We start from the raw sequence: 12431 nt of genomic DNA on the forward strand, positions 1-12431 counted from the left end.
TGAGAATTTCAGTCTTCTTGCTGAGCCAGTCCAAGTCCCACCTCCCTTAGTTCCTCTTCAGATCTCTTTCTTCCTTCTCCATTATAGGCATCCAGGCCCAGTCTGCCTCTCTTCCTGTGCCTCCATCCCAACCACACTCCCCTCTGGCTCCTTCCTCCCAATCTCTTTGCCTAACTCATCCCTCTTCCCCTTGATCTCCCACTCATAACCTCCTCTTCCTAGACAACTACTTCCCATCTCCTCCCCTTCACCAATCCCAGCCTCCACCTTACACCCTGGCTTCCAGTTCCAGACTTCCTATGCAGCCTGTCACTGTCATAGGTTCTCCTCCACCCCCTCACCAGACACCTTGTCCTAGTTTACACCTTTCTCTCTCATTTCATCTGTACATTTCAATCAACTTCATCAGCCACACAACCTGGGTGCCAGCAAGGGAGTCATTGAGAGCACAAAAGAGACAGGTTTCCTGCTTTCATTTCTGGTACCCAGCCCCATCCTGGCACAGCTGGGAGCATTCATGACAGGAGAATTTGACTTCACTTCTGTAACCCTGGGTTGGAACATGCTTATTTGGTCCGATGGGTTGCACATGTGTAGTCCACTCAGACAGGAGCTGTGAGAGGACACAGAGTACTTACTTGCCATGTGGGTGAGGCACATGCAGAGTCTGGTTATCTCATCACTAGGAATTGTGAGAGGTTTGAACATGCTCAGTGAAGACAAAATCAGAAACTGCTAAATTCTAACAAGTCTGTACTCAACATGCATGAACTGAGATTTAAAATTTAGCTATAAATTGTGTGGACTTCAGTGGGGAAGGCAAAACCCATCCCTTGCCAAATTTCAAGTTCCTGCTCCAGTGTATGGAAGTGAAAGACCCTTTCAAATACAAGCTCACAAGCATGTTTTAACATGGGCAAAATGTCTTTTTTTTCCTGAGGAGGATACCCAGCATTCAAATTTCATCTTAAACTGATACACTTTGGCAAAGTTATAAGTAAGTGAAACAGGGCCACATTATGGAAAGCTTGTCAACTTTAATAAGTGGCATTATCAGCCCCAGCTATAATAGTTGTCCCTTTGCTCATTACAATCTGGGTTATGCTACTTAATGGAAAATGATGCTATCTTGAACCAATATGAAATGTTCTTTTATTTGCTCAATGATAAAGTCCATTTATAAAAATGAAGGTAATAAGAACATGGCTTATGTGTTCAAATTTGTCCCCAGATCATCATTACTTTTTTGATTGTTAGCCTCAATGATATGGTGTATAATACATATATATCCTTTTGACATGCTTTTGGTGACTTTCATTTTCATATTTTGTTGCATGTGAAGCCAATGTGTTACTATTTTAGATTACAATTTTATTAAAAAAATTATTAAGAGAATAACCTATAGATAACACCAGATGGCTCCTTAACTATTTTTAAATATAGTAAAGTAAATATATTTTCTTTACAAATAAAATTATATTGTTTTCCTAATGTGGTCCAAGTAGCAACCTTATCCCTATTCCTATGAACCAGCACAGTAGAATCTACATAGTTTAGAAAAGTACCTATTTTATGCCTGATCATGCAGTCATTGCATAATTAGAATATTCACGGGCTCCTTAGAAATCAGTGAGGATTTGCCATCACAAAGATTTCAGCAGCGGGTTCCTTTATACCCTTGTTACAGAAGACTTCTGATAATCTGGAATCTTTGGGACCTAGGTGGTGCTGGATTATCGGATATGCAGGACTATCAGGAGGTACTATAAAATGGATACAGTATACAGTATATACTGTTTATAAAGTGTTTTAACACTTTTTGTTGTACATACTGTATGCAGTCTACTGTAATGTTTTAGGTTTTTTACACTCTTTTTTACCTTTTTCGCTCGGTTCAGCTGCTGACGTTGCTGCCTTGTGACTCGTTTTCTGCTGAAGCTCACTCACTAAGCTCTTGCCATTTTGATACCGGACTATTGGGGATGCCATACAATTGGATGCTGGACTATTGGAGTTTTACTGTCTATAGCACATGTTTAAAACTAGAACACGCAGTTTCATTTCCATGCAAATCAATGAGGAAAATTGAAAAAGAAGCTGAATCTATACTCAACAAAACAAGACTTCACTTGAGTACTTGTTAAATACCATTTTCCTGAAGATTCAGTTTTTGATTTTAAATAATCAAAGTTCAACTGTTACCACACATTAAAATCTGAGATACACCATTTCCCCTGTAGCTATAATAAGACATAAATTGTAACTCTATTCTATCTTTTGACAGATGTTGACTTTGTAATGGTAACCATTGTAATCACACAACTAAATGTTTTCAGCAAATTACTATGACAGATTTTGTTGATGTAAATCAAAGCAATGAGTCTATCGACATAAAGCATGAAAAAGGAAATACATCAATTTTTTTGGCTATTGAATCCTCTCTTCTATGATAGTGATAGAAAGAATGGTGACATGCTCTTAGCAGTTTAAACAAACAAAATTAGTTCTTCGGAAATAGAAATAATCCTATGTAAAGAAAGTATATTATTCTGAGCCTTTGCAACAGTATTGGATATTTAAGTGTATATCAGTCTTAGTACTAAGAAGAAATGCTAGATTGACAGGAAGCCACAAACAACTGATAAACAAGGATGAGGTTTCACAGTGGATGATCTTATCTATTCATTTTCTGGATTCAGTAGTGAAACAGAAATTATGTTCTTAGTGAATTATGTTGGGTGATTTCAGCTGAGATCTTCATATTGAATAGCTTTGTTACAGTGCTTCTTTCCAAGTACAGATTTCTATAGAAAGAATTGTATAGGAAACGTACAGCAGAACAAATGTCTGCATGTTTAGTTATCCTGATGCTGATTAACGAAGAGTTGTGATAATCTGAGATTCTCCTAATTAACGAGGGTCATGCAAATACCTCAGGGAGACATTCTATTTTTAAAAACAAAATAGAACAAATTAATCTACAAATTCAGTAAAATATAGGCTCTTCAAATTCAATCAGTACTTTATTTCTGTGGGGCTTGTATTAATTCAGTTGCTTAGCATTATTACTGCATTATACATCACATACATTTTTCCTTAAAGCAAAGCTTAATGTTCTAGCAGGTGTCTTACTGCATAACAGCCACCATCAGATTCTTATAAGCAATAATTCTGCCATCCTTCTAACAGTTCCCTGTAGATTTCTGATGCAAGTAGTTTTGCCACCACACTGCAATTGCCTTTGTCATATTCCAGAATGGGTCTTTCTTTACATATCAATTAAATTCTAGGGGAGGCTAGACTTCTATGAGGGAAATAAACCTGTTAATATAGCCATTCTGGTCTTTTCCATTAGAATTACCAGTCAGACAGGGAATGTACAAAAGAATCATGGCACTGGACACCTGTTTGGGACAAGGTCTGAAACTGTTCAGTTTAAATATGCGTGTTCACATGATACATTATCACAGCTCAAGTGCTTCACAAATTATATATCCAGCATAATGCAAAGTTTAAGATCCGTATTCTTCTCTCAGAGTATGTGTACACTATAGGGCTTACCTCAAAATAAGCTACACAAATTGAGCTATGTCAATTGTGTATCTTATTTCAATATAGCTTATTTCAAAATAGGGAGTGTCTACACAGCACTTATTTCAAAATAAAGCACACTTCTTCCGACTCCCTTTATTCCTTGTATAATGAGGGGTACAGGAGTTGGAGTAAGAAGTCCTCCAGCTTGACAGTATTTTGACACTATTTCAAAATAACTGCCTGCTGTGTAGGTGTGGACTAAGTTATTTCAGAATAGCGCTAGTTATTTCAAAATAGTGTTGCAGTGTAGACATACCCTCAGTGTGCAGTCAGGGATTGTCTACACTATAGTGTATTATCAACAATAGTGAATATCAACTCTGCCGCAATCAATCTTCTGGGGTTCGAATTAACATGTCTAGTGAAGACACCCTAATTCAAACTGAGAGGGTGCTCCCATTGGTGCCAGTAGTCATGTTCCTCACAAGAAGAAAGGGAAGTCAGTGGGAGTGTGTGCTCCCACCGACTTCCCACTGTGTGGACGGCGCCAAAACATGATTTAAGATACCTCAACTGCAGCTGTGTCATTAACGTAGCTGCAGTTGCATATCTTAAGTCGACTTTCCCCTTTACTGTAGATCTACCTCACAATGGTATAGTTAGTATTGATTTCAATGGAGTTATTCCTGATACACACCAGTCAGAGGTTGAAGTCTAGTCCTTTTTCATTACTAACACTATGCATATATAGATAAACAGAGAATCTGATGGTCTTAATTATAACACTTTTTCTCCTTTATGACTCTTTTCTGTTATTGTCTCTTGTTATGTCTAAACTTAGACCGTAAGCTGTTTATGGCTCCTGTTTTTTATGTGCCATCAAATGGCTATTGCATTTGAGGCACAGGGGATGGGAGAGAAACACGGTTGACTTAGTTTTGTTCCCATTGAAATCAATAGTAAAACTCCCATTGATTCACATAGCTCCAGAAATGTTAGCATCAGAGATTTCAGTATTTCTATCATCTATGCAAGCATTTGTGGATAAATAAGTAAAAGAGAAAAGTAAACATATTATAATTATGCCAGTTTATACAGTTGTGGTAGATCAAGAGAGAATTAAGATTTATTTCCATGTAATGTTCCAATATCACTCTTCATGATTAGTAGTTATAGCTTGTTTGAATATAATGATTTAATTACAGATATGACATGATGGCAGTGCATGTTTTCTGATTGCTGATAATTACAAGCATTATATCACTGCAGTATAGGAAACAAATATAAATATTCCTTTTAAATATAAAAGGTGGATCTTCGGCTGGGGTGAATATGAATGTGCTTTTCAAATGTTGTTTAGATTCTACTTTTAGTTCCAAATGATGTGTTGTGGTCGATTGGTCAGTTCGTAACGCCGATGTTCATAACTCTGAGGTTCTACCGTGTCTTATATTCTGGGTGGCATGTTAGCATTAATTTTTTATGCGGTTTTAAAGCCATTTTTGTGGGGTGATATTTCATTGGCTTCTATATTTGGTTAATTATTTTTGCCTTCGTGGCAGGCCAGTAGCTAAATACTGAATGCAGTTTAATGTAGCATCAAATTACAGTATGTCAAAGATAACTCCATTTTTTGTTCCTGCTGGTCACAATTGTTCATAAATATGAACATGGAACCTATGGATTGAATGTGATCTATTATGCAACTTTATGTAAAAAGGTTTGATACTGCTCAGGCTGGTATTTTCCAAGAAGACTCACTGAAAACAATATTCAGGTAGCTTCAAATAAAAATGAAGTTGTTGATCTGTTTAGATGTCCTTTGAGCTGGGTTTGCAGTGCTGTCCTTTTTGCTAATTGGTCTGATCATGGTTTTTCTTTCATTTTTGGGGTAGCTCCACAGTTTGACTGACCTCGGTGTTAATGCTAACATTTTTCTCATCAGTTTTATTCTTCATCATCAATCATCATCATCAGTTTATTTTCTTGTAGAATATATCTCAAATAAAAATATCTCAGACCCACTTAAATACTCTAGCTCTCATAATCATTGATCTTAACCTCCTGTCTTATGAAAAATCTTAAGCTTTTGTATAGTACCATTGTCAGTGCTTCAACATTGATTCTCAGTCACCTTCAACTGGCACACTCTGTCAAAACTATGTACAGAGTCTGACTCCTTGTTCAGACTTTTTGCTTTGAGTGTCAGGTGTTGTGAAGATATTCTGAGGTCACAACTTTGATGCTAGCAGTCTCCAGGAGGCAGAAATAAGTAGGTTGAGTGCCATTTGAGTCAGCATTGCCATTAGAGCCAGAGTTCTCAAGACTTTTTTCTATTTATAGTCAGAAGTTAAGCAGGTGTGGCAATGGCATAATCAGTCTACAGTCAATTGCGCAACAGGAGTAAATTCAAGGCTCAGAGTGGGAATGAGGGGGAACGAGTATGAATCAAAGACATGGGCAGAAGTTGGGAAGTGAACATGAATCAGGACTATGAATGTTACTGTGCTATCTTTTTCTGAAATCATTTACCTATTATCTTGAATGTATGTTATTCTCCCTTCTAACTCCTCTTGTATTGTAGATCTACAGCTGCTCCTAGAAACCAAAGTGGAAAAAGTGGAGTTACTCAGCTTGTAGATGGTATACCAGATTCCAATCTAAATTAAATCTGTGTAAATCTGGAGTAACCTCATTTATGTCAGTCAAATTGAAAGATGAAATTATGAGCAGAATTTGACTTTTATCCCTATTTCTATTCCTAACTGTAGAGCTTACCAAACATTATATTTTCCCCTTTTGTATTATTTTCCCCTCCTCGTATCTATCAGTCTTTATCTTTTATTAGTTGTAAGTGTTATAATTCCTGGATGATAGAATTAGTTCAATTTTTGCTAACCAGAGAGGCACGCTGCCTTAGCAATACTGAGAAAGCTAGGATTGCAAAGGGAAAAAGACTTTCTTAAATGTGAGTAACTTGCTTTTTTTAGCTAACACAGTAAATAGCATGTAAGTTTAATCAATAATGTTGTTACTACAAATATCTGTCTAAATCTTTTAGCACTTGTTACTGTGCTTTCTGCACCCTCAAATATTCAAGTCACTTACCTCAATATTCAGGTGATAACATAGTTTTTAAATCATTTAGGCCTTAAGGTTTTCTTTAGAGACTGAGTCTATTATTTGACAAAACAATAAGATTACAGTTTGCTTCTTGTTTTGCAAGATCCAATCTGCTTGTGTGGTAATTGTTTTGGCTTGTTCCTTTGATATGTGTAAGCGGGGGAATGGTCCCGCTATTGTGGGGAACTTTCCTGGCTTCTATACCACCCCGGTGAAATGAACCAGCGAAAGGATCTGAGTCCCCGCTCCCACTTCCTTTACCCCACGGCTCCCCTGTTCCTGAGGGCTCCCCCTCCACTCTCCTGAGTAGCAGAGCCCTTGAAACCCCAACAAGGCTGGGCCCAGGTTTCCTGGGGCTTAATCCCCGACCTTGTAGTCACTAGGGGCAGGAGTTAGGGTGTCCCCACTCCGAGGTGCCCTCTTTACACTGCAGGCCTTCTTGGCTCAGTGATCACTTCATAAGGTTCAAAGCAAATACAATTTATTAAACATCAACTGATTAAAGAGAAAAGAATAAGAAAAAAATGAAAATGGTTAAATGAGAACACACAGCCCTGCTCTGTAGCACAGGGACATCAAAACAGCAGCTTGCAGAGTATAAGGACAGTCCACAGTCTCTTCCATAGAGGCCCCTTAGAGGCCTTGGATGTGCTGCAGGGGGAGGGGGGGGGCTGCAGGCTGGACACGCTTGCTCTGGCAGTGACCACACAGCCTCAAGCTCTAAGTGGCCAGACCCCTCTCCCAGTCCAGAGCCTCTCCCCACACTTTGCAGGTCCCAGCTGCTCACCACATCCAGCTGCAGGGTGCTGCTTGGCCAGTCTCTAGCTTCTTGCGTTGCTTCTCTGTTCCTTTTGGCTCTCTGAGCACTGCCAGTCTGCTGCTCAACACAGGGTCTGCGCTCCTTGAGCTGTGTGTGTCTGGCTCAGCTGCTGCAAAAACTGCCCCTCAGCACACAGCTTGCACTGCTTGGGCTGTCCCTCAGCTCCCTGTTTTTGCAGGACTTCTTCTGCACACAGCTTGCACTCTTTGGGCTGTCTCCCAGCTCTCTGTTTGCTCAGAGAGAGCCAGAACAATCCCAGCTCACAGGGAAGACAGGGCCTGGCATCTCCCCTTCCTCACTGGCCTGTCCAACCTGTCAATCAGGCTGAGCTGGAGTGTTGGATGCTTTCCATTGTCTCTGGGGTCTGTCAGTCTCATGAACCCTTCCCCTTCTTAAACTGGGAGCTGGCAAACCAAAAAACTCCCACAGAGTTTTAGTAAGGGGTAACAGTCCCCTTACATGGGTAAGTCTCCTGGGCTGTTCCACCATCCAGGCAGTGCAGACCCCCTTGTCCCAGCTAGCCCCAGGGGAGCCGGTGATCGGTCAGAGCACGTTCCACCTACCTGTCCTGCCCTGAGAAGCTGGCAGCTGGCAACACAGCCCCAGCTGCCCCAGCTAATACTAGGGATTGGCCAGCCCCTGAGACTTGCTGGATGGGCACCAGGCACCAACCAATCTGGCCAGAACATGGAGCCATCACCTGGGCAGCACAGCCCCTGCCACTCCAGCGAGTCCTGGGGAGCCAGCCGCTGGGCACTGTGCCCCCCCGGGTCCTGGCCAACCCCAAGGATTGGCCAGCCTTGGTGATTAACTATCCAGACACCATGCTCCCACCACACTGGTCAGTTCTGGGGAGCCTGAGGCTGAGCCATGAGGCTCTTATTGTGCCAGACATCCCTGGGGAGCTGGAGGCCACTTAGACCAGTGCCAGGGATCAGCTAACCTCTTGCACTCTCTACTCCCGCCTAGATCCATCCCCCTGTCCTGATTACTGCATCCTCAATCTCCTGCCCTAAGCCCCTCTTCATCCCCCCACTCCTGCAAGCCCCTGCCCTGCGCCCCTCCTTAATGACCTGAATAACACCAGGTAAATGTGCTCATTGCTTTATATAATTCTTCTATGCTTTTCATCACACAGTAAAATGTTTAATCAAAAATAATAAATTCTGAACTGGAAATGGAGAAGTCTGTCCAAAGCAATAAACCTGCATGTTGTGAGGCAAATGCCAGCGAAAGAGGATGAAAGCACTTGCCTCTCTTTGCAATCTTTCTGAGTATAAAATTGAAGCCAAATGTAATGTCTGGTTGTAGATTGGTAAACAAGATTATTTGGCTCTGTTGAGTACATTCTCAGACTGTTTCATTGTCTTATTGTATTACACACAAACCCTATAAACAAATAACAGAAGAATTCATGCCTACTGTATCCTCTAGCATCACTTAAAAGTGTGAATTTATATTTGTTGTTTATTTACATACTTTGATTTTTTTGTATATCAGTTTAAATCTTTTAATTTACAATGCAACCTGTTTAGCTTTGGATGCTGTTGAATATTTAACAGGGTCTCAGAAGATTCTATATTTTTAGACAAACTAGAAGCACAATATATTGGTGAGGCCTGTATAATGTTGTCTTTTTCCAACAGTTATTTTCATGACATTGTTAAGACTAGGCACTGCAGTTAACCGAGTCAATGTTCTCATTTAGCCTTTGTAGCCTGTGATTAAATGGGAGTTGCTGCTTGTTGTTATATGAGTTGGCTGACAAAAGCTAAATCTGTCACAGGTGCAACAATTTGTACATCAGGAAATTTGCTTTCCAAACACTAATTATTCCCCAAGTATCCTACTTCACACAAAGCATAGATAACACAGTCAGCAAAATTTCCTCAGTTTTATCATTGTGCTGTAAATTAGGGTTTGTCTCCAACCATTGTATAAAGTGTATATGATGGAAATTCTAATGCTGGGAGCCCTTTGATGTTATAAACTTTTTCTTGCTTTAGTCTCACAATCCAAGTGCATAAAAATAAAGCTGTTCCAATAATCACTGCTAAATTTCAAATCTTATGATTGTCTGTGTATTCTGTAAGTAGATATTGAGGCATGAAGCAGGGTATAGTAGTTTGGAGGCTTAACAGATAGAAGTGGAGGGGGGGGGGGGAAGAAACATTTATTGCTGGTAGAACCAGACCTAACCTAAAGATATATTTAGTAGTTAATATGGGAAATTACCTTAAAAGGTATACCTCTGACCTCAAGTACATATCATTTTTATGTTTGGCAGTCTCTCTTTCACAGAGGCTTGGGACTAAAAAGCTGTTATGGGCTAGTCCTCGCTCCTTTGGGAGAGTGACTCTTCCAACTTTTTTGCCATTTTTACTGCTGAAGGGGAAATGTGGAAATCATTCAATGCAATTGGTTGAAAAAATAGAAAACTTCCATTTTCAGCCCTAGAAGGTATTCTGAGATCACATGCTCATAAGTACAAACACAGTAGGTACCCTTTTATGTGATATGCATATTTTCTGATGGAACCCATGGTGAAAAAGCTTTTTAGCATAGCATGCTACAGCCTGAGTTGACAATATTATTTATATCTGCATTTAATCATAAGGGAAAATACCTGTCCACAAGACTCCACTGGGTTTAAGGAAATGGATCTGATGGGCTATTTCTTGGTTAAAAATTTTATAACAGAGCTAGCTCTCAGCGGAGTGCATGGGCCCTTGACATTAGTCACAGAATGATGTGCTAAAATAAATAGTAGAGCTTTGTTTTAGAAACTTTCCTCTTTCATTGCCATGGATTGCCGGGAAACAAATGCTGAAACTTTACAGATGTTTAAAAAGGAATGTTTAATTTTGATGAATTAATTGGAAAAGATAAATCCCTGAATGCTGTGTGTGAATTTACTAGGGAATTTGTTGGTTTGTTTTTCCATTGGGATTTATTTAATCTTCTATATTTAATATATTGTAAGCTGTCTCAAGAAAATGTTTGACTCCCAGAGGATGAACATTTAAATGTTACTAGATTTCCACCGAACGAAAACATTTATGTAATTTACCTTTTACTAGCAGTGATTCACAGCTGTAATTATTTGTCCTCTGTACAGTAACTTCTGATTTGTATTTTTGTTTTATTTTATAGGACTATTTGACAATTCACAAGTATGGCAATGCAGCCAGAAATGATCTCTGGAATACACTATCAGAGGTAAAGTGTTATAGAACATTATACACGGAGAGAAAAGCAGGAAGCTATTGTGGTGGTGTGATGGTGCTGGGAGAGAACAGTATACACTACAATGCTAAAGCTCAAGATCAAATTTAAAAATTAACACTAAGTAGCAGCATTTGGTTTTACAGAAAGATACAACATGCTTTCAGTTGTTTGTGTTATATCATTGATATCAAATAAAGGGAAGTCCTGCTCTCATTGACTACAGGGGAACAGGATAAGGTCTGTACCTAGGAAAGAGCAGGAAAGTGCTGTGCTTTGGCATTTATACTGAATAGATTTTGATATATACCTATTCATGATTTGTCTGAAGGACAGACGTTGTAAAGGCTTAAAGCTGGGCATTGTGATTTCCCTTATAACTGTTATTATTTGATGTCCTTAGACCTGTTGCAGGTGGTTACAAAGATATTGAAAGCCACCCTTGCTTCTGTATAGTTTCTTGCTTTTTTCCTTTCATTATGTTAAAGCCTTTGGGATAAATTCTCAGTGGTTTGCACTCAAATGTGTACACTAGTCAAAGAAGAGCAGAAGTCACAGCAAACATACAGGCAGAAGATTATGACTGCATTCTGGGCCATAAGCAATTGTGTCACACTGGATATGTCAAATCTGTTTGTGGTGAGAATTAAAATTCCATGTTCCCCTTCCTATCAGCATATCTGTTGTGAACCACTGTATTCCTGATATGCCTCACAAACAAGTTCCAAGGGTTTCTGCCTGTGATTTTCTTGAATTTACTAGAAGTCACTCTGTCCCTCTTTCAGCATTAGCATTCTTTGGTTGCAGAGCAAGCCATCTCTGTCCATCCCTCACTTGTTTGTGGCCTGTCTTCCCATGATATGCAAGTCTCCTCTTCATTAGGTTGACTGTATTCCACCAAAATTCCACCCAATTTAATTCTACCTGTTTTAAACTGCATTTTTCTAGCATTTCTATATTAAACAGGAATAAAGTATGCCCTTATTTGCCGCAAGATTTGTACCGCTTTCAGGTTTGGGGAAGGTCTGCATGTGCACAGCTTAGTTTTGGGTATAAGAATCAAGATTTTGCAGTGAGTGATGACTTTGGATGCCTAGTGTGAAAAACCTTAAAGGGGCATGATTTTCAGAGAGCAGGTGGCTCAACATTTTCTGAAATCAGACCTTTTAAAAGTATCTCAAAATGGACACCCAAAATGAATATTCCCAGGAGGAAAATCTTTATCACTGTATCTAGCTCCTTTTTTAGCCTTTTCTGATTTTGAAAATAATTTGCAAATGGCCATCCACAGTCTTTGTGAAAGTTGGAATTGTGGGAAAGCAGGTCCGAATTCAACTCCTTTTAGTGACAGGTTGGAAATTGAAAAGTGGCTAGATGATTTAGGGATACAAGTCCCTTTGAAAGTCATTGGAACACATTCTCCTAAGTGCTTGTCACTTTATTTGCATTTTCTAGCTTACTGCAGAAATAGATACCCCTTTCTGTTCTTAAAGCTGGTTTACATGAACATGTAAGCTCAGATGTCTATCTGGAAAGAAGGCCCCTTGAATGATTTATTTTACTTTTGAATATAAATAAAGGATATACATAGTAAAAAAAGTGCCTGTATATATAGATACATAATTGCAATTTAAATAGCTAGACAAATTAATGGACCTCTGTTCTAAAAAAGCAAGTGGTCCAATATGTTAGATATTAGTATTACTTCAATATATTAAACCAAAACTGT

At 39.2% G+C, this 12431-nt stretch overlaps 1 protein-coding gene across 2 annotated transcripts in view; it reads left to right on the forward strand.

The window, feature by feature from the left end:
- The window catches only part of TRHDE (thyrotropin releasing hormone degrading enzyme), a 346334-nt gene that overhangs the window by 215048 nt on the left and 118855 nt on the right, over window positions 1-12431 (forward strand). For both annotated transcript variants that reach the window (XM_075931934.2, XM_075931938.2), the window contains one exon: window positions 10631-10696. In XM_075931934.2, coding sequence (XP_075788049.2) covers window positions 10631-10696 — 66 coding nt within the window. The remainder of the gene's footprint in view (window positions 1-10630; window positions 10697-12431) is intronic.

This window comes from Pelodiscus sinensis, chromosome 1 (assembly GCF_052426305.1).
Source record: "Pelodiscus sinensis isolate ZL-2025 chromosome 1, ASM5242630v1, whole genome shotgun sequence".
NCBI classification, from domain to species: domain Eukaryota; kingdom Metazoa; phylum Chordata; order Testudines; family Trionychidae; genus Pelodiscus; species Pelodiscus sinensis.